Here is a 23,711-nt window from a genome sequence, read left to right on the forward strand (position 1 = left end):
CTTTGTTTCCTTAGCAGGTATGAATTCAATGTATTTTTTATTACTGATATTCTAAAAGTTGACTGGAATTAGTCTATAATTATAAAAACTGGATCAAATAACAAAAAATATTTTTGAAATGAAAATATCTTATTTTCTACTTCATGTATTAGTCAACTTAAAGCCAAACAGTCCTGCCAATGTCACCCTTTCTCTTTGCTTCCCAAATGAACTTCAACTACTCCTGCTCTAACCAGTCAGAGCAAAGCATTATTCAGTTATTCTGAGTGAAGCTGAAAAAAACACAGAACAGAAAATAGTATTATCACGAATAAACTGGGGCAATCTTAACCGAACAAAAGTTTGTTTAAAGACATAAACTTCCTGGAGCCACCAGCCCATTACCTCTGCCAATACTCCTGCCTTATTTTAGTAAGTTACACGATCTCTCTCTTCACAGTAGTGCCATTTATCTAGTTAGTTTTTTACTTGGGACACTAACTTGTCTTTACTAAACATTAGTACTTCTTGCGTATCTAATATGTGCCCATTTAGGATATATTCAGGATCATATAAAATTATTCCTTTGAATAAAGCAAAAGAAAAAATAAAGATCACTGACGTACAATATTAAATGGATTAAAAAATTTTTTACAGTGTTGACTCAACAGGGCACTTCAAATGTTTGTCAATATGCTGCTTTATTTGGACAAAAATGCACACATACACATTACAGACTCTGACTTTTCCTTGGAATTCTCTGTAATTATATTTGCAAACAAATTAAGCCATAATAGAGAAATAGGTCTCTGAATCAACCTTGTAGCTCTAAAGAAATGTCAACATTTAAAAACTTAAGCCTCAAATGTGTCATAGCATTTGATGAATGTAAAGCTTTCTTTAACTATGCTCAAGTGTAAAAAGCCTACTTTCTCAAAAAGAACACAGCATATGTTCACTACAGAATTTTAACTACAAAGATATTTCAAAAAGTTTATGGAAATGGAATTAAAAGTAGGAACTTATTGTAGTCCAAGAAATTTTTATGGAAAATGCATACTATCAAACACTATGTATAAATTTCCAAAAGTTTTATACCAAAATAATCTGTACTTTTCAATGTTTCCATGAAATCCTTGAAGTCTCCTTGTAAAGTATTCTGAAGTTAAACGTTTCAATACTTTAACTGAACACACACACACATTCATACAGACATAACCAAAAATATTACAATAGGTATCTTGTGTTACAATTCTTTACCCACCTCACTTACACAGTCCTTTTGAAGACAGCAGCAGCAATGAGAATTTATTATGACAAATACTGAGCAAATATCTTTCTTTGTAAAATCCATCAGAAAAGGCAAAACAGACTGGTTCTTGTTAGAAGAAATTGAAGGGAAAATGGGTAAGGTATAAAAAATACATTAGCCTGCAGCATAAGGAAGGCAGACGGCAAAGTCAGACTGAAGCTCAGTTTCTCGTGTAACAGCCATGCTTGCCCAGCTCTCACACTTGAGCTTCCTCGGCAGTGAACTATTTACTTATTTTTGATTGGTCCCATTAAAAAAATCTACATGCTGAACATCAAAACTGTTCTGCTGACTGTTCCCTCTGCTCCTCCAACACTAACAGATCCGTGGACAGCAAAGCAAGACTTATCTCACCTGTACAAAGCTCCACCTACTTTGCTCACAAGTTCTGCCTCCTTCCATGCAAAAGCTGCCGTGGAGACTTAATTGTATGTAACAGAAATTCTTCTAATGAAACACCTTTCATATTAAATCATTTTGAAACTAAGCTTTAAAAACAGGAAGGGGATATTGGAATTGGATTCAATATACCCAAAAAGGACACAGGACAAGGAATCACAATAATATAGTATACCACATACTAAGATCGTGTGAAACGGACCACATCCCTTAATTCAAATGGAAAGTGGGAATAGTAAGGTAATTTGTATCACCATTCTTTTTTTTTTTTAAAAGATTTATTCATTTTTATTACAGCCAGATATACACAGAGGAGGAGAGACAGAGAGGAAGATCTTCCATCCGATGATCCACTCCCCAAGTGAGCCGCAACGGGCCGATGCGCGCCGATCCGAAGCCGGGAACCTGGAACCTCTTCCGGGTCTCCCACGCGGATGCAGTGTCCCAATGCATTGGGCCGTCCTCAACTGCTTTCCCAGGCCACAAGCAGGGAGCTGGATGGGAAGTGGAGCTGCCGGGATTAGAACCGGCGCCCATATGGGATCCCGGGGCTTTCAAGACGAGGACTTTAGCCGCTAGACCACGCCGCCGGGCCCTGTATCACCATTCTTATACTTTAAATAAAAGATTCCTTTGATTTTAGTGACTTAAGAAAAAGTTGTTCTTTGTGACATTAACAAAGATACCAGAAAAAATAAAGCTAAATGTTAAAAACAGACGATACATGGTTCTGCTAAAAGTATTTCTACTATTCTTCCAGCAGCCAAAGATCTGTGATCAACCAAAATCAGAGCTGTTCTGACTTATTACCTTTCAAAAATATTTGTTTTTCTGCATTACAATTGTGATCGCAAATGAAATAAATAGAAATCAAACTGTAATGCACAAAATCCTGATTGTTTACATTTCATCTCTTACACCAATTTAAGGCATCACTATTTCCAATACTTCCCTTTCAAATTTGTCTCATGCCCTGACTAAATCTGATTCTATTTACTAAGTGACACATAACCAACCACTTTCAAATAATTTAGCTCATAGCACACCACTCAAAAAATGGTTAAGTTTTCCACATCTCTAAGATGGTCACAGGACAACACATCTAGAAAGAACCCAAGAGTTTCCTCTCCTTCAAATTAAACAGCTGTGGCCCAAAAAGTAATGCCATGTCAAAGTCATATACACTAACTCACTGGTAACTCCAATGTCTAAACTGTAAGTATCACACATCTATCAAAAAAATACTGCATTTCTTTTAGCATCCAGAGTAACTTCAGTATTGTTTATTTCAGTAGGTAATGGCCTTCTCAATGGTAAAGTGAACACTAGATTTCAGATTTTCCTATGTATAGTTCAATGTTATTTTTAGGTCATATTACAGTGTCTTCATTTCCTTAATGCGGCACAAAATCCGTCACAATCTAGCTTCAATCTACATCTCCACCCTAAAAATGTCCTCACAATTAAGTCCAAACTGGTTACATAGTTCACGGAGTACTAGAAAAGGTTTCCACTGACAAGAACATTCTTTCTAGCCTCCAATAAATCCAGTCAAATAAGTTAGTTGTTCAATGAATATTTAATGCATATTTCTAGTAATACAAATTCTTTCTATTCCTTCTTATTTTGTCAACTGCATTTCAAATACTCTATTACGAGAAAGCAGCAATTATTAAGTACCTATATGAATCCTTTTAACGTTTAGCATGCAAGGATTTACAACAGGAAATTCAGTACTATAAAAGTCTATTTAAATGTAGAAACTATCTTTCTCTATCCTATCGGAACTACCTCAGCTAAATTCAGTAAACATCTTCTCTGTGATAGCTGCTAAAGAAATACAGTTTTCCTCAACTTTCAACCCTATCTAATCAGCAATTTCATTTGTTTTTGTGAAAAAGTGAGAGACGGAGTGGGAAATTGTTATATAATAAACTAAAAGGAATTTTTACCCTAACAGCTTTAATTCTGTTTTTCCCAGACACAATGTTCAAACGTTGCAATCCAAAAGCTAATGGAATTAGTGACAAAGTCAAACTACACAAACAAAGTAATTAAAAATCCCCATTATTTCTAACTTGGTTGCTACGGGGCTAGATTCAGCCAGATTTTTACTGGTATGACCCATTAGTTTACAGGAATTTGAACACACCTTATGATCCCATTGAAAAACAAGTCTCTTCAAATACCCTACCAAATTGAGCTCATTCTATCACAGAAATTACCTTGCCCCGTGAGCCTAAGGCACATTGCTTTTGCACAGGTGAAAGCCTTCACTGCTCCAACTGCAAATGCACTATCCTCCATTTTAACAGCTCATGCCATGGTACACTGCAGAGGTGTTTGTTCTTATAGTAGCAAACAAAGGTTGTATCTACCAGGTCCGTTACCACTACTATTTGGATCTTCTCATTCTCAGTAGCACAAACTTTCAAGATAACTGGACCAAGATCACGTAACTGCTTTTTTTCTGTTAAAAAAAGGATCATAAACCTTTACATACAGCCCTGAACTACTTCAGTCTTAATTTCAGCTACTGCTACTCCCCTAAATAATTTGTTTTCAGATTTTTCCCTCACTTAATGAAGAGAAAAAAAGAACAAACCAACATGTTAGTATGTCATGTTAAAAGATTCATGACTTTTTAAAAATACTTTGGTTGCACTTTAAAAAAATTATTCAAAAAAGTTAGAGAGCTAGGAGGAAGGGAGTGGGAAGGAGAGAGAGAGAGATGGAGGGAGGAGAGAAAATGTGGAAGACAAGAGAAAGAGGAAGGTGGGGGGAGGAGAGATCTTCTGTCTTTTGGTTTACTCCCCAAATGGCAACAATAGCCAGGGTTGGGCCAGGAGAAAGCCAGGAGCCTGGAATTTCATCTGGGTCTCCCACATGGATTGGCAGGACCATCTTCCACTGCCAGTCCAGGCGCACTGGCAGGAAGCTCGCTAAGAAGTAGAGCAGTTGGGTGAGGCACTGCTGTCCATATGGGATACTGGAACTTCAGGCCTCGTTATATTTGCGTTTCACTCATATCTAGTTTTGACAGATGGCAATAGGTAACAAGTGTTGTATGGGGTTGAACTAGAACGAAGTGAGGAGCTAGGAACTTAAGCATGTCTTCTGTGTGGTAGCTGGAAAAGAATTCCTTATCACGTGCTGCTTCCCAGGCTTTGTGTTAGCAGGAAGCACAACGAGAACTTAAACCTAAGCTCTCAAATACAGAATCAGGGCATCAATACCAATATTTCTGACTACAGTGTAAGTCAATGAATCTCAAATAGCCAATCTAACGATATATAATCTCAATTTAGTAATAAAAAGTAAAAGCCAAGGGCCAGTGTTGTGATGTACCTATATTGTCAATATCCCACATGGTTGCTAGTTTGAGTCCCAACTGTTCCATCTCCAAGACAGCTCCCTGCAAACGTGCCTGGGAAAGCATGTAGAAAATGGTTGCTCTACCCATGTGGGAGACCCAGACCGAGCTCTTGGCTCTGGCCTGTCCTAGTGTGCACAGGTGAAAGCCTTCACTGCTCCAACTGCAAATGTACTATCCTTCATTAAAAAAAAAGTTCATGCCATTGTATGCTGCATGTAATGTGATAATGAACCAGTGGATAGAAGCACTATCTATATCTTTGTCTCTCGCTCTAAGAATTCTGCCTTTCAAAGAAATAAATCTTCAAACAAAGAAAAAACAATCAGCAAAGGAAAGTAGGTACCTGCATGTGAGACCCGGAAAAAGCTCTTTGCTGTGGTCATGTGGGAGTGAGTCAGCAGATGGAAGATCAAATCTCTGTCTCTTGTTCTCTCTCTAAATCTCCCATAAATGTTAAGATGAATTCATCTGGGTGGGTATTAGGCCTAGCGGTTAGGAAACCCAAGTTCCATACCAGAGTGCACAGCTTTGAGTCCCGGGTTCAATCACCAATTATAGTTCACCAACTACAGTTTAGTTTTATGTTAATGCAGACCCTGAATGTGACTGCTCCATCAGATAATCCTTTTTACCGCCCCCCCCCCTTCCATGTGGAAGGCATGCATCGAGTTTCTGGTTCTTAGCTTCATCCTGGTCCAGGTTTGGCTACTCTACTGTGAACACTTACGGAGGGAACCAGTAATGGCAGCTCTGCCTCCCAAACAAGAATAACAAACAAGCTCATGTAAGTATAGATGACCCCTCATCTCAATAATTGGTATCCATCTTATGAGAACAGAAGAGACACAAGAACCCCAGGTAAAGATAGTTTTTTTGGCTGCAGCCAAAAACCAGGGAATCCCAAAGATTGTTGGAAACTACTACAAGTTAGAAAGTAGGAAAAAGGGATGAGCACTGCAGTGTAGCAGCTGAAGCAGCGGCGTACTATTCAGGCCAGAATCTCACATCAGAATGCAGGTTTGAGTGCCAGCTACTTTGCTTTGCATCTAGCTCCTTGCTTGTGCCCCTGCCACCCATGTAAGAGAACAAGATGGTGTTTCCGCTCCTGGCTTCTTAGCCTGACCCATACAAGCTAGGCTGCAGCACCTGCCGGCAAGCAGCAGGACTGGCAAGCTAGACTGCAGTATCCCCTGGCAGGTGAATGATCCTGGGAACATGCCTGGCAAGGGAACAATGAGTAATCCCCTGCTAGGCTGTACCTATCACCGGTGAGCACAAGAACCAGGACTGAGGGCAGGCCAGGCTTGACAAGGTGGCACTACCTGTCAGCATATATGAAGCTTGGGGCTGAGCGCGGCTCAGGCTGAGCTAAGCCACATCACCTGTGGGTGTACAGGAGCACCAGATGGCACGTGGGTTGGCTGGGCTAGGCCATAGCAGATGCTGGCAAGTGCAAAAACTGGGGCTGGGGGTGAGCCTGGCAGGGCGTAATCAGGAGTCACTCCAAACCAGGCTGTGGCACCTGCTGGTATGCAAGAAGACCAGGTCTGTGGCAGGCTGGCTGAACTGGCCAACATAACTCATTAGTTCAAGTGAAATAAGGAGCTGAGCTGGAACTGACCAAGCTGCATCCACTGGTATGTGTGTTGGCTGATACAGGTGACAGACTGAGCCTGATCCTGCATTGCGTGGCAAACACAAGAGTCAAAGCTGAAGTCACCCCAGGTGAGGACTCCCAGGCTGGACTGTTGGGCTCAGATCTTGGTCACAAGGAAAGTCACAGGATGTGTAGTTCAGCCATGGAGGGTATGTATCAAGATGGCCTCCTCAGCTGAAAATGCCTGTGGACAGACAGCATGTTCAGAGGCACGTGTGGGACATGACTGCCAGGTTATCCAGGCTAGCAGGCGAAGTCAACTGCCTCTTCAGAGGATGGAAAGCGCAACAGGTTAGACAAGTCTTCTAGCCAAGCTTTGCACAACATTCCTGGGTCTGTGGATGCACTAAGGTGGATTTCATCAACCAATAGATCTCAGAAAGATTTTCTCAACCCTGAAGTAATGAAACTGATAATGTCTCAGGGCTATCAAAACCATTCAAGTAATACCCTGGGAACACTTTCCACAAACATCAGGTTCTCTAGGGAGTCTTCAAATGATCAAGTCCCACCCCTAGCTGCTGGTGTGGTTTGACAGCAAGGAGCAGCGCTCTCCCTTTCCTCCCCTGCAGACACAGCAGGGGAAAAATAAAGACTGTAACTAACATGTGTTCCACTCATCTTCCTCCATACCTGACTCTCCCCACCCTAATTAAAGGCCCACATGGGCACGCATTCCCACCCCGAACTATTCAAAAAATATTCAAAATAAAAGTAAACTATTGGACCCAGAGTGGTGGTGGCATAGTGGCTTAAGTCCTCGCCTTGAACGTGCCAGGATCCCATATGGGCGCCACTTCTGATCCCGGCAGCTCCACTTCCCATCCAGCTCCCTGCTTGTGGCCTGGGAAAGCAGTTGAGGACGGCCCAAGATTTGGGACCCTGCACCCATGTGGGAGACCCGGAAGAGGTTCCTGGTTCCCGGCTTCGGATTGGCATAGCACTCGCCACTGCAGTCACTTGGGGAGTGAATCATCGGACGGAAGATCTTCCTCTCTGTCTCTCCTCCTCTCTGTATATCTGACTTTGCAATAAAACACACCCTTAATTTTCTTTAGGCACAGTTATAACATAAAAGTAGTTAGTCATACATTTTTGCTTATTATTCTCAAAAATAAATATTGAAAAGCTTTCATTGGTTACTTCATTAAACTAGTTGAAAAATTACCTTCATCTCTGCACACATGTCAGCTATGTAATAACAGTGGAAGCAGACTCTGATACAACAACACAGCATCTTTTATTCCAGTAGAAACTTCCTTCAGAAGCTGGTCATTTCATGTTTCACCCTTTTGGTTTTCCCAATTTGGTTTATAGCCAAATCTCCGCTAAGAAAAGTATCATTTTTAAATTGTTCTCACAGACAGAATATACACAAGCTCTTGCCAAAGTTTGTATTTTTAACATCTTCATGAGGTAAGATCTGACAATGGATTGGCATACACAACACCAAAAGCAGAAGCAATAATAATAATCATTTCATCAAAAAAACAAGCTTGTATGTTTCATAAGACGTTAAGAAATGACATCATTAAGACAGTCATACAATGGGAAAAAATAACTGTAAAAAGATCTTATAGAATATAATAATAGAAAGAAAAATAATAAACCAATCAACAAGTAAGCAAAGGGTTTTTTTTAAGACTTTTCCCAAACAAAGGAATATGAACAACCAATAAACATTTTAAAAAGACAGCCAATATCCTGAGCAACCAGAGAAACGGAAATCCACACCACATTAAGAGATCACTTTAAACCCAGTGAAATGGTTAGAAATTCAGAAAATGTCAAGTGTTGGCAAGGATCCAGAGAACAGAGTGGAAATGTGAAATGGTGCAGACACTTGGAAAACAAAGCTCTAGTACCTGAAGCGGCAAAACACTGCATACAACCCAGCGATTTCACTTTCAGGTATAGAAGGGGCTTTCAACAGTTCATGGGAAATAGACATATCTTCTTTTTTTTTGCTTCATATTATCTCATATTAGGGCAAACATATGATATCTGACCTTTTGGGGTTGGCTCTTTTCCCTTAGCATAAAGGTCTCCAGTTTGGCTCATTTGGCTATAAACAATTGTATTTCCGTTTTTTTTTTTTTTTTTAATAGCTGAGTAGTATTCCATTAGGTAGATGAATCACAGTTTCTTTATCCAGTCCCCTGTTAATGGGCATTTAGGTTGCTTCCCTATTCTTGCGATTGCTGACTGTGCTGTAATGAACACAGGGGCACACATGGCTTTCTCATGTAACAAGTCTTTTGGACAAATTCCTAAAAGCGATATTGCTGTGTCATATGGTAGGTAGATTTTCAGTTGCCTAAGTGTTTTCCATACTGACTTCATAATGCTTGACCAGTCTACAATCCCACCAGCAGTGGAATAAGGTTCCTTTTCCCCTGCAACCTCGTCAGCAGGTGTTGTTAGTAGTTTTCTGTATGTGGGCCATTCTTACTGGAGTTAAGTGGAACTTCAGTGTTATCTTTATCTTAATTTCCCTTATTTCCAGGGAGCTTGAATGTTTTTTCATATGCTTGTTAGCTATTTGGATTTGCTCCTTTGAAAAGTGTCTGTTTATTTCCTTTGCTCATTTCTTGACTGGTTTATTTGTTTTGCTGTTATGGTTGTTCTGGAGTTCTATGTATACTCTGGAAATTAGCCGCTTGTCTCCTACATAATACGCAAAGATCTTCTCCCATGATGTTGTTGCTTCTCTACTTTGTTGATCGTCTCGCTGTGCAGAAGCTTCTTAGCTTAATGTAGTTTCATGTCTATTTTGGTCTTGATTTCCTTTGCTTTTGATGATTTTTCTTGGAAGTCCATGCCTATGTCTATCTTGCGGAGAATTTCTAAATTTTGCTTCCAAAAGTTTGATGATTTCTGTGCATAGGTTTAAATCTTTCATCCATTAACATTTGATCTTTGTGTATGGTGAAAGGTGCGGGTCTTGCTTCTTAGGCTGGTTGTCCCAACAGCATTTATTGAAGAGACCTTCCTTTTTCCCTGGATTGTTCTCTGTTTTCTTGTTGAAGACTGAATGGCTGTACATGTGTGGGTTTCTTTCTGATGCTTCTATTCTACTCCACTGGTCGTCTTCTCCGTTTCTGTGCCAATACCAGGCTGTTTTGATAGCTACCCCCTAAAATATGTCCAAAGATCTGGGATAGTGATCCCTCCTACTAGGTTCTTCTTCTTCAGAATGGTTATGGCTATTCATAATTTTTGTTTCCAGATGAACCTTTGTATCATTTCTTCCAGCTCTGTGAAGAATGTTTTTGGTATTTTGATTGGAGTCGAGTTGAATGTATATGTTGCTGTTGGTAATATGGACATTTTGAAGATACTGACTCTGCCCATCCAGGAACATTGTATATGTTTCTCCACTTTCTGAAATTTTCTTCTATTTCTTTTCTTAATGTCTTATAGTTTTCCTCATAGAGATCTTCTATATCTTTTGTCAGGCTTATTCCCAGGTATCTCATTTTCTTCTCTGTCATTTTGAAGGGAACCATGCTGGTTAGCTCTTTTTCTGCCTTGAAGTTGTTTGCATACACTACGGTTGTTGATTTCTGCTCACTGATTTTGTACCCTACCACTTTCCTGAACTCTCTTAAGTTTTACCAGTCTCTTTATTGAGTCTCTTGGTTTCTCCTATGCATAGAATCATATCATCTGCAAACAGACAGCTTGACTTCCTTGTTTCCAATTTGAATTCCTTTGATTTCTTTTTCTTGTCTAATAGCATTTGTGAGTACTTCCAGCACTACATTAGATACCAGTGGTGATAGTGGACATTCTTGCATGGTTCCAGATCTTAGCAGCAAAGATTCCAATCATTCCCCATTCAGTATGATGCTGGCATTGGGTTTTTCATATATTGCTGTGATTATGTTACAGACTGTTCCCTCTACGCCAACCTTACTGACATTTTGGCCATTGTGCAATGGCTTGGGCTGACACCAGCATCCATTTAGGGTAATGATTCAAGTCCTGGCAACTAACTTTAACCCAGCTTTCTGCTAATGTGCCTGTGAAAGCAGCAAAAGATGGTCCAAGTGCTTGGGCCCCGCCACCCATGTGAGAGATTTAAATGGAATTCCTGGTTTTGGCCTGGCTCATACCAGGCCTTTGGCCATTCGCAGAAAAAAACACAAGTTGGAAGAGCTTACTCTCTGTCTCTCTCTTCTCCTCTCTTACTAATCATTTCAAATTTAAAAAAAGACCACATACTATATTATTCCTTTTGTATGAAATGTCCACAATTGGGAATTCTAACGAGCAGAATTATATCAATAGCTGTTTATAGCTACAAAGGGGAAGATGTAGGTATAGGAAAGTAACAATTTTCATTGAAACTGATTGTGGTAACAGCTGCAGCTATCTGTGAATATAATGAAATCACTGAATGGTGCACCTTATCACACTGGCAAATTAGAGGATCTATAAAACATCTCAATAAAGACACTAAAAACATTTTTATCACATATAATTTCAAAAATGTATTTCTAATTAACACTCCAACCTGCAGCAACATGCTGCAGATTTAATCAATTGGCAATGAAATCCTCAAAGGTCTTCTAAAATTCAATGAAGTATCGAAGATTAAAAAAAAAATCAGAAAATAAACTTATCAAAGAAAATTTTATTGAAAGCTGACTTTCAGGATAATGAAAGCACAAGACTTGCTAAACCTCATCTGTTTTAACATCTACATCTTCATTAGTACCTGAGATAACTGATTATATTTACTAGTTAATTACAAAGCTAAGGTTAAAAAATGTCAGAAATAGGGCCCAGCACCATAGCCTAGTGGCTAAAGTCCTCGCCCCGCATAAGCCAGGATCCCACATGGGTACTGGGTTGTATCCGGGCTGCTCCAATTCCCATCCAGCTCCCTGCTTGTGGCCTGGGAAAGCAGTCGAAGACCTCCCAAAGCCTTGGGACCCTGCACTCTCATGGGAGACCTAGAGGAGCTCCTGGCTCTATGGTTGTGATCACTTGCAGAGTCAACCATTGCACAGAAGATCATCTTCTCTGTCTCTACTTCTCTCTATAAATCTGACTTTCCAAAAAAAAATATATCTTTAAAAAAATGTCAAAAATATATCCCAATGGTAGATTTTGGGACTCTCATGCCTCATTAATGTAAAAAAGCTATTCATTATTATTATCATTATTATTATCCCCACTTTTTACGGAGTAATCTTAGTTAAACCATCCTGAAGTATTAAAAAGCTGTTATGGTAGAAGACATTTTAGAGATTATCTAGTCACAAGTCAAATATAATAAAAACATTTTTTAAAATTCAAATATATTTTCTTATATAATTTCAACGCATTAGCTCTTCATAATGAATTTGGTAAGCCAGAAAAGTTCTGGCTATGATATCTATGTGAGAAAAATCAAATCTGAGAAGTGATCTACTTTAAGTTATATAATACAAACACCTTTAATAACATCGCTCATGTAGCATGACAATCTGTAAACCTCCTCTGATCCACAGCAATTTTTGTTTAGTAATTTTCCCTCAGGTCTGAATCTAGTTTATATTTCTACTTTCACATTTGTTTCAATAATAATAATAATCACATTTTGAGTGCTGGCACCGCAGATGATGTCTCTATTATACGACAATGCTGCCCTATAAATCTTTCTGAGGAAAAGAATCTGTTGTTATTTTGACACACCCAAATTAGTATCACATAACTTTTATACCAAGTAAGCAGAGAAAGTTGAACCAGTTTAGTGAAACGAACAAACAAGTTCATAATGCGAAAAAAACCACAAGATATGAAGCGATTAAGAAATGAAAGCAGAGTTGTAGCTGCAGGAATGAAGAAAATTTGCCTAAGAGATATCTGTAAAGTAGAACATGGTAGAACAGAAGCAGGAGGTAAAAAAATGGAATCAAATACACCTCCTGGGACTTCAAACTAAATAAAATTGGAACTTACCAAAAAGGGAACAGGTAAATTAGTATCATGCAAGTTTTTGTTGGAAAGACACGGAACAATAAGATACCTGAACTAGGAACAAAGACACAGAACTCGGACGGCCAAGATCTGTAAGCTTTCTAATGTAACTATAGAATAACGATTACAGCACTTATTAGAATTATCTGAAGGATTAGTAAAATACGTTTTCCAGTCTCTCTTGAGCTCAAATCGAGAATAAGCATTTCATGATTAGAATATCTGAGAGACAGTTGGGATAAGTAAGTAAAGAAAAGAGGTTGAGAAATACAATTGTAGGCCCAGCGGCTGCGTGGCCCAGCGGCTAAAGTCCTTGCCTTGAATGTGCCCCGGGATCCCATATGGGCGCCGGTTCTAATCCCAGCAGTTCCACTTCCCAAGCAGCTCCCTGATTGTGGCCTGGGAAAGCAGTCGAGGATGGCCCAAAGATTTGGGACCTTGCACCTGTGTGGGAAACCCGGAAGAGGTTCCTGGTTCCCAGCTTCAGACTGGCGTAGCACCGGCCGTTGCGGTCACTTAGGGAGTCAATCATCAAATGCAAAATCTTCCTCTCTGTCTCTCCTCTCTGTATATCTCTTTGTAATAAAAATTTAAAAGAAAAAAAATCTTTAAAAAAAAAAAAAAAGCAGAATTACTTCATGCAGCAAAAAGAATCACTGAAATTTCTCTTTAAAAAAAAGAGAGAGAGAGAAATACAGTTGTAAGGCTTTGGGACTGACTACATGAAGCTCCTGGTTTCTGGTTTTTGGCTTGGCCTTTGCAGTCATTTGGGGACTAAACCAACGAATGGATGGTATCTCTCTTGCTGTAGTTCTATCAAATAAATAATCTTTAAAACATTAATTTGGTCTATTAAAATTTGAATGTTTCCCATTGGCTTTCAAAAATAAATCAAGTTTTTACATTCTGATCAGCTATCAACATCTAAATATTTACTTATTTGGAACGCAGAGTGACAAAATGAAGAGACACGAGACTGAGAAAGATATTGTCTGCTGGTTGACTCTTCAAATATCCACAACAGCTAAGCCCAGGACAAAGGCAGGAGCCTAAAAATCCGCTCAGCAGGCCCCCTCAGAAGGCAGACCTCAAGTACTTGGGCCATCTTCTGCGACATTCTCAGGTTCATTAGCAAGAAGTCAAGATTGGACAAGCAGCAGTCAGGACTCAAAAAGCACTGATATGGGATATGGGAATCCCAGGCAGTGGCTTAATGTGCTGTGTCACAAGTCCTGCTCCTAAAAAGCAATTTAAAAACCAGACCTCGGGCCCGGCGGCATGGCCTAGCGGCTAAAGTCCTCGCCTTGAAAGCCCCGGGATCCCATATGGGCGCCGGTTCTAATCCTGGCAGCTCCACTTCCCATCCAGCTCCCTGCTTGTGGCCTGGGAAAGCAGTTGAGGACGACCCAAAGCTTTGGGACCCTGCACCCGCGTGGGAGACCCGGAAGAGGTTCCAGGTTCCCGGCATCGGATTGGCGCGTACCGGCCCGTTGCGGCTCACTTGGGGAGTGAAGCATCGGATGGAAGATCTTCCTCTCTGTCTCTCCTCCTGTCTGTATATCCGGCTTTCCAATAACAATAAAAATCTTTAAAAAAAAAAATAAATAAAAAAAAAATAAAAAAAAAAAAAACAGACCTCCTAATATGTTAAAAACCAATGAAACTGTATCATTAAAAATATGTCTGGCTGTGGGTGGTTAGCCTAGAAATTAGTGTTTCTCACCGAGTCCCAGCTCTGACAGGAATGTCAATGTAGACTCTATGGGAAGAGGGGTGATGACTGAAGTAGCTAGCTTCCTGCCAATCGTATGGGAAACATGCATTACTTAATTGCATACTCGGTTCCTGGCTTCAGTTTAAGAAATGAGTTAATGAGGGGCTGGCACTGTGGCACAACAGGTTAAGCATTAGCTTGCAATACTGGAATCAAATATGGGCATTGGTGTGAGTCCTGACTGATCCATTTCTGATGTAGCTTCCTGCTAATGCCCTGGCAAAGCAGTGGAGGCTAGTGCAAGAGCTTGTGCTCCTGCTAATCATGTCAGAAATCCAGAGAAGCTCTGGTTTCACTCTTCATGACGCTGTGGTCATATGGGGAGTGAATCAGTGGATGGAAGATCTTTCTCTGACTTTCAAATAAATAAAACAATTCTTCAATAGGTGGTTTTATATAATAACAAAAGTTTAAATGAATACAAGCAAGGTCCAGGATAAACTGAGGGCTCTTTGTTTCCACTTTCAAGAACCCTTCTCTGCCCTCAACACTTTCTTCAGTGTGCTTTCTACTACCGCTCTCTTTTGTATGATTTGATGTTGTTTAGCTGAAGATTGCATCAGATCTGACTCAAGGTCACCAACAGTTAGGGGAGACTTACACTGGTCACTCGACGGTAGATCTGGGCAGCATTTTGGCACTCAGAGTATGGATATTCGGACGTAGCCATCTCAAGCATGCACATTCCAAAAGCATACACATCAACGGATTCATCATATTTCTCCTCATACATCTCAGGGGCCATGAACTCTGGGGTACCTTAAATTAAAAGAATGATTCAGACTCAGTGTGAGCAGAAGCTGGCAGACGTCACTCACTGAGGGGTGGGGAGAAGCAGAAGTCAACCTGTAGAGAGAAGAAATTGGAAGGGGAAAAGAAAGGAAGAACAAAAAAATTAGGGAAGAGGGGGAGGGAAAAATCTTTTTAGTGTTTTCCATCAAGTATCTTAGAGAAGAACTACTGTTTGGCCTTCAAAGAAGTTGGAACAGGGTCTACTGGCCATTTATGTACTCCTTAAAATGGATTCTGCCATACAATATGTCAAAGTAACATAACTCACACTGAAAATAGAAAGAAAATGCAACCAACTACCACAGTATAAAGCAAATATGAAGAGATCTAACAACGATGGGTTAAAAAAGACCAAAATACTTGTCTGCCCCCTGCTGTATGGGAACTGTAAGGCAGACATTTACAATCAGATTCTCGCCTGAAAATCGAGCTTGCAATGAAAAACTCAATATTCATTAGGTTCTCAAAAATAAAGGTGTAGCTATCTACAAAGGCCACTCACCAAAGCCCCTTTCTTCATATCCTTACCCTTCCACACAAATAAGCCTACTGCAGACAGAAGAGATACAGTGAGGAGAATTCTACAGGCAAAACAAACAAAAAAACCAAACACACATGCACACAGACACAGAACCTGAATACAAACTGACTTATGAACAGTGTGTGAGAATCCACAGACTAGGTTTTGTAATACTTCTAAAATATAAGTCTCAAAGTATAAGGAATTTCTAAGAACAGGTTTGCACACTGTAAATCAACAAGAACAAAACCAAACATCTAAATCTAGAGATTAAGATCTGTGAAGATTTTAGAATCACAGAAATATTTCCTGTGAAGAATACAAAAAGGAAATTCTACTATGAATAATTTCTTTTCCTCCTATTTGTTAATGTATTATAAGAAAATGTAAAAACAGCATTCTAAATCATGGTTACATAATATTATGAGAATATGAATTTTTCCTATTAATATCAAGAATTCTAGCCCAAATAAAAATTAGTGGATTGCTTCAGTTGTTACTTGTTAAGAAGAATAAAATAGATTTGAATATTTTAAGTTTTTAAAATTTGATACATTCCTAAGAGAGAAAAAAGCTTATCAAACAGAGACTAAGTTATTTTCCCAGCTGTAACTTTTTGACTCTGAAAAGGCAGTTTTACTCTTTAGAATCTCAACACAGGGTGATTTTTCCCCACAAGAAGACGCAGAGCAGCATCTGGAGATGGGACTAGAAGTACAAGGCTAGGGAGTATGCCAGCAGTATTCAATGGACAAAAGCCAGGGATGATGCTAAATAATCCTGTAACACAAAATCCAGCTTCCAACAACAAAAAGAACTGTACAATCCAAAATGCCAGAATTACCGAGGTTGAAAAACTGTTTCAATACCAAAAATTCTAATGAATTGAAGTGAAAAGCTTATAAAACCAACTTTTCAGAATGTACTATTATAATTTCACATTTTTTTCCATTTTAACAGGCAGACACGTTTGAATACATATATCCAACAGACATTTTAGAAACTAAACTATATACAACTTTATTTCTGGGGTGTGTGCTATGGCAAAACCAGTTTAATTGCCACTTCCCACTGGTATCCCATATTGTTGTACACGGAAAGGTAGCAGATGTTCCAAATATCTGGAAACCTGCCATTCAGGTGGGAAACCTGATGGCATTACAGCTTGGGCTGGACCACCACTGATCAGTGTAGCCATGCGGGGTATGAATCAGTGGAAGAAAAGATCTTTCTCCCTACCATTCTGCCTGTTAAATGAATAAATCTTTTTTTAAAAAATCCATTTCTTATATGAAGGAATAACACATTAGTTACCAAACCATTGCATAATATTAAGAATCAACAGGATGACTCAATAAGACTACCGCATGAGGTTTTGTCAATAAGGTTTATGTTACTTCTCTGCATTTAACATTATAAAACATGAACAGTTCAAAAAATAATTCTACAAGCATAAATTTAGAGAATTCCAAATCCCATAAGTAGAACTGATCCTGCTGTTGTTTCAAGTTACAAAGTTTTGTGCCATTTAATAAAAGCTCTGACAGGGCCAAGTTTCCAAATAAAAGAAATCAGAAGCCCAGTCTGGCTCCGAGGTATATTTGAAACATACCTATCACACTCTTGGCAAAAGAAGCGCGTTTCAGGGTTGCCAAACCAAGGTCTCCAATCTTGACTGAGCCTGTAGGGCCAGTGATAAAGATGTTGTCACATTTAAGATCACGGTGAATAATAGGTGGAGTTCGAGTATGAAGAAACTGAAGTCCTTTAAGGATCTGCCGGCACCAGCTTCTCAGAACTTTGATCTTCATCACTTTAAACCTTTTCAGATACCTGGAAGGCACCAAACAAGTTATCAATGATATGAGCCTGTTGCTTTGAAGAATTCCATTAAATGTTAGCACACCAGAGGCAGGAATATCAAATTCAGAATATTATGATTCAGTAACCTTAAAGGTTAGTGATACATTTAGTAAGGTTAAAAGGGTGTAGGAAAGTTTAAAATGAATATTATGGAAAACAGAAAAACAGAAAAAACAGATAAACAAGTCTCTAAGAACATCTTTCATTTAATCAGGTATAGGATTAAGCAACTAAACTTATTTACTATTTACTACTAAAATGACTAAGAGGTAGAAGACACAGAGTTCTGCTTCTGGTAAATTGTGGGGTAGCTCTTATCAATACAGCTATATTTATAAAATGCAAAAACATAAAACTGTTTGAAAATAAGGACAGCAATTAAAACCAGTCATAAATGGAAAAACTCACAGTGAGAATGAAGCGAAAGGAATGCTTGAACTTCCTACCTTTTTATACCTTTTCACAGAAGCAAAGGCCTTAATCTAACTGTATATACAGGTCAGCTAAAATCCAAACAGAATACAACACTGAGAACAGTGCCAATAAAGTATCTACTAGTCAAACATGACTATATCTAAGTGTAGACTAATTAAAGTAAAAATACATATCTTTATTGCACTAGCCACATTTCAAGTAAACCAACAGTAACACACAGTACCATTTGGGACAATACAGATTGTAGAACAATCCCACCACTGCAGAAAAGTTCTATTGGACAATGGAGATTTACAAAGGAGAAAATCCTAGAAAATAAGCACAGAAGGAAAACTTTAAATTCTGAATATATGTTCTCTCTCTCCCCAAATCTCCAGTTGATGTCTGAATTATACATATCTGGGACAGATTCCAAATAGCCTAGTTAAACTCGGGATGGAGTTCCAATTCACATTTTGTATGGACTTCTGGGGGAAAAAAACAAACAGCACTAAAAAATGTTAAATATAAAATTTTTCTCAAGACTTTGATAAGACATTAGATTGCTTAGAGGAAAATATCCAAAACTATTAGAGTCTGTAGAAATTTAAATGTTATTAAAGTTACAGCCTGAGAGCCTGGGTGACTCCATGGCTAATGCCTCACCTTGCAAGCACCGAGATCCCATATGGGCACTGATTTGTGTCCCAGCTCCCCACTTTCCATCCAGCTCCCTGTTTAAGTCCCTTGAAAGCAGTGCAGGAAGGCCCCAAACCCTACACCCAACTGCCACATAGCAGCCATTTGGGGAGTGAACCCCAGAAAGATGAACTAAAGATCTCTCTCTGTCTCTCCTCTCTGTAAATCTGCCTTTACAATAAAAATAAATAAATCTTTTTTTTTAAATTACAGCACAAAGATAAAAGTTTTAGGCTAAATCAAAATCTATTTGTGCATGAGTCACATTGCATAATTGTGCTTTACAGACCTTAAATGGAGTGTGTCAAAGATACAAACACAACCCATAAAGACTGCAAAAGCAAACAAAGTTAAAAAAAAAAAAAAAAAAAAAAAAAAAAAAAAAACTACATACCAGGAGATCCAGCTCTAAGCAAATAGTGAACTAAAATGAAATTCTACCTCATTTGGATAAAGAAAATTAACAGCAAGAGTAGGTTTTATAGATTAAAAATTAAATCATAACAATGATCTTGAGACGCAGAGGAAGGGCTGCATGAGAAGGAAGAAGTAAAAACATTTAAAAAAAAAAAAAAGATGGAAATGTTCTACATCTTAGCAAGTGAATGCTTTTGTGAAGTCAGTGAATTATAATAATTATGATTTATGCTTTTTATTATATATGTATAAGTTTAATTGTGATGAGAAAATATATAAATATCAGGGCTCTACTGAAACGCATTTATTCGGGCATTAATGAGGTACACTCATGGAAGATGAATAGATAGAGCTAACGTTACAGTGCAAGTGTAGTGAAAAGTTGGTAATGATGATCTTACCTGAAAAACAAAAATTTTCTAATACCATGTTCTCCCTCTTTCACTCTCTTTTAAACTACTCTTAAAGCACCTCTATTTACAGCAAACCTTCCTATCATGGGGCAGGTACTGTGGCAAAATGGATTAACTTTTTGCTTGTGATGCAAGCATTCTCTACCAAAGCGCCAGTTCTGGTCCTGGCTATTCTCCTCTCACCCCAGCTTCCTAATACTCTGCCTGGGAAGGCCGCACAAGATGACTCAACGCTTTGGGCCCTGCCACCCACGGAGAAGAGCCGATCTGAGTTTCTGATTCTCAGCTTTGGTCTGATCCAGTCCTGGACAACGTGGCCATTTGCGGAGTATACCAGAGGATGCAAGATCTCTTTCAAACAAACAAACAAACAAAATAAATAAATAAATAAATAAACAAATGTGTGTTTTAAAAGAAGGAAACAAAACCTTTCTACTCATTAAGACCTAGTATAGATTACCCCATTCATCAAGAATACATTATATTTTCCTCTCACTTGGTATTATACTGAAAATTATGCAAACTCTTTTACCTTTCATTTTAGAAGCATATTTTAAAGGACACATGTACATACGTGACCCTGAAGCACTGTTTAAAAAGTAAGAATACAGACGAGACCCAATCCATCTCATGAACTACAAATGCAACATTTTTATATCAGAGAGGCTAAATATGGTGAGAATAAGAAGTTGTAGCAAAAACAGATATCTGTTCATTTAAAAACACCTCAACTAGCCACATTGAGGGGAAAAAAAGTGATAACCAGATGCAATCATTACAGATAGGGCACTAAAAGAAAAAACAACAAAACAAAAACACCACAGGTCTAGGGCCAGGTATTCTAGTTATTTCGGTCTAGCACTTGAGCTGCCAATTTGAATTGTATATCATAGTGCTCTATTAATTAATTCTGGATCCTCATTCCAAAATCTATTGCTAACACAATCCTGGGAGGTACCAGGAACAGCTCCAATACTTGGGGTCCTTGTCACCCAAGTGGAAGATCCCGCTTGAGTTCACAGCTTTGCCCAGTCCTGAACAAACAGGCACTAGGGGAGTGAATTGGTGGATAGCATGCATATCTCTCTTCTTATCTGCCACTCACAATATATTCCATACTGAAGTGTCCGTTTGAGTACTGTCTGCTCTGCTTCCAATGAAACTTTCTGCTAATGTGTTCTGGAAGGCAGCAAATGATGGTCCCAAGTAGTGAGCTCCCTGCCCCCTGCACTGGAGGCTCATATGAAGCTCCTGGTTTTTGCCTTGCTCAGCCCTGACTGTTGCAGGTATCTGCAGAGTGAACCAGTGGATAAGATCTTTTTAAAATAAACAAACAAATAAATGAAAAGAAGGAAGGAAACCCTGTATACATCCTCTGTGTGAGCTATCACTTTCTCAATTTACACTATTCTTTAACTTAACCACTGAAGTTTAAAATTAAGTTTGCTCTCATTTCTAATTCTTCAGTTCTCTTAAAACTATGTTTAGGGGTTAGCACAAGGGTATCACTGGCTGATCCTCCATCTGCAAGCACTAGCATCCCACATGGCCCAGCTGCTCCACTCTCCATCCGGCTCCTACTCAGGATCTGCGAAAACCTTGAGCCCTGTGTGGGAGACCTGCAAGAAGCTCTGACTTCTGGTTTTTGGATCCCTTCAGCTCCAGCCATTGCAGCCATGTGGGTAATGAACCAGTGGATGGAAGATCATCCTCTCTGTAAATCTGCCTTTCCTTTAATAAACACAAGTAACCCAAATATTCATTTGCATTCATTTTTAGACTCATCCATAGTATCTTTAATTGTTGTTCTGTTATTTTCCAATTGTGTCTGTTCAGTCTTAGCAATATGATTTATAACTTGTGGGGGTTTTCTTTGCTTCTAAGCCAACGATCATTGACTTAGCACTCTTATACCATTCAGGTAGAAAAATCTGCACACTAAAGTCATCTATATGACATGGAAGAATGCTGAATAACTACAAACACTGCAAACATTTGAAGAGGTAAAACGGACAAGATATGGAAATTTTCATTTTTAAAAAATGGACTCCTTTCCCATCCACAGTCTTGAGCAAAGGAGCAAACTCCTTGTAGTGGTGTCAAATAGCTGTGGTGCTAAGTTCTCCCTTTGCACAGATAATTCCGTTTTCTGACAAAGCCCGAGTTCCTGCTCTCCACTTCACTGAATATCAAGGCCTTTTGTCATTGCATGGACATTACAACTACAACAATCTATACTCCACAAGCCCAATACATGGTATGAAATCCCAACAGACTGCTAGGAAACGTACTCCTATTTTGGCTTTGAGTAACATTACCTCTTCTTCACTTTTTTATCTGGGGTTATCCTTTCCCTCTTTGAAGTCTGAATACTTGCTGGAAAAGCGTTGATCAAAATTCACATTTTTAGTTTATTGTTACAGAACAGCCACACCAGCAGGGTTAAGTCCCCTGTGTCACCCAAAGTCTCTCTAAATAGTTCATGAAACAAGTAACTATTGTAGGATACTATATGCCTATTGTAGGCATGATTGACAGACTGCTGACAATCAAGTATCCAAACCAGTGAGAAGACTCTCATTGTGCATAAACAAACATAAATACCACAATTTTCCTTAAGTCATCCAAATAATTATCAAGTTTCAGATACAGTGCTAGGTAGCACAGTTTAGTAGAGGAAACAAACACGTGAATAACAAGAAACCAGGATTACTAGAAAACAGGTTACCACTGACAGAACTGGAAAAGGCCGGTAGTGAAAATAGGGACTACAGGAAACAAACGCTCTGTTGGCCTTTTGTCATATTATTAATCTTAGGTTTCCAAGGGCATGTTCAAGTTGACTATATCCCAGAGATATGTTTCAAAGTAGCATTAATCAGCCCAAGTGCTGGGATTATTCAACATTTTAAATATGTTAAACACATTCTAAATTATAATAGATTATGTGGAAATTAATTAGCTCACTGGAGTAATTTTTAAAAGAGAATAAATACACACCATAGTTAAATATTTAAAAAAAATCAAGCCCCTCTAAAGTGAAAAACTTAAACCATATAATAGGTTCTCTGACTGCAGACAGATTAATTCGATCTGGGATTCCAAAAGCATACTCTTTTACCTAACATTCTTAATGAGTAATGGAATTTTCGCACTTTCACCTGTTTCTCTGAAAGAGAAAACAGATCTAACTCTTTTGGCTTAAATCTCACACAATGGGAAACAGAACTGAAAGTGTGTTTTGCTGATCGTCATTGCAATATAATTTGCATATAACATAGTTGCATCAAAAAAACAATACAAAGTGAGGAAAATTGATGAGGTACCTAAGTAAAACGTAATCTCATTTTAACCACTAGAGGGCTGTCTTTACATTTTATTTTTGCTCACTTAGCCACTCAATTTTGGAAATATGAATCAGTATAATTTAAAATAACTAGATAAATTCTGCAGCAGCTTTTATTTCAAACTTTACCAACAAATAATTATGAAATCACCTCACATGTAAGAGGACTACGTGAACAAGAAGATATACTCACTAGAATATTATACATCCTTCTTGGGCTAAGTGACAAAGCGAGAAGTAGTGGTTGTGAAACAAAATCAAATTCTCCCAGCTCCTGGTCAGTTTTTGTAATATTAACAGACTTACGTTTTAAGCGTTCCAGATGTCATAAGTTCAGTCACCAAAACAATGCACTTCTTCCCTTTCACAGTGGATTCCCAGGAATCATAGAATCGAACAATATTGGGGTGCTGAAGCCCCTTTAACATTTCAGCCTCTTCTTTAAATCTCTGCCTCTCAGACTTGGTTAACTTTCGATCCTAAAATCAAACGCAAAACAGAATATTGTTTAAAATATCAAGTTATACAGTTAAAATTTAGATGCTAAACATGTACTAAATCATTAACAATATTAAAAAGGCAACACTAAAGTGTTTAATGACAGTGCACAAGTCTAGTCCAGCCGAAGGGGTAAAGGGGGGGAAGTACTCAATTTACTACTTTTTTTTTTTTACAACACTGTGTATTCTCTGAGTTGTTTTGTGAATTAAAAAGAAACTAGGGGCAGGAATTATGGCATCATCAAGTTAAGCTGCTGCTTGGGTACCTGCATCCCATACT

At 38.7% G+C, this 23,711-nt stretch overlaps 1 protein-coding gene across 9 annotated transcripts in view; it reads right to left on the reverse strand.

Annotated features, from left to right (window-relative positions):
• The window catches only part of WNK1 (WNK lysine deficient protein kinase 1), a 115,060-nt gene that overhangs the window by 52,884 nt on the left and 38,465 nt on the right, over positions 1 to 23,711 (reverse strand). For 8 of the 9 annotated variants that reach the window (XM_058655928.1, XM_058655930.1, XM_058655924.1 and 5 more), the window contains exons 2-4: positions 23,238 to 23,410; positions 17,392 to 17,612; positions 15,069 to 15,226 (exon numbers count right to left, since the gene is read on the reverse strand). In XM_058655928.1, coding sequence (XP_058511911.1) covers positions 15,069 to 15,226; positions 17,392 to 17,612; positions 23,238 to 23,410 — 552 coding nt within the window. Of the gene's footprint in view, positions 1 to 1,243; positions 1,349 to 15,068; positions 15,227 to 17,391; positions 17,613 to 23,237; positions 23,411 to 23,711 lie in introns of those variants that run through there. The other variant, XM_058655931.1, reaches the window with a different exon arrangement.

Source organism: Ochotona princeps, chromosome 27, assembly GCF_030435755.1.
Source record: "Ochotona princeps isolate mOchPri1 chromosome 27, mOchPri1.hap1, whole genome shotgun sequence".
NCBI classification, from domain to species: Eukaryota; Metazoa; Chordata; class Mammalia; order Lagomorpha; family Ochotonidae; genus Ochotona; species Ochotona princeps.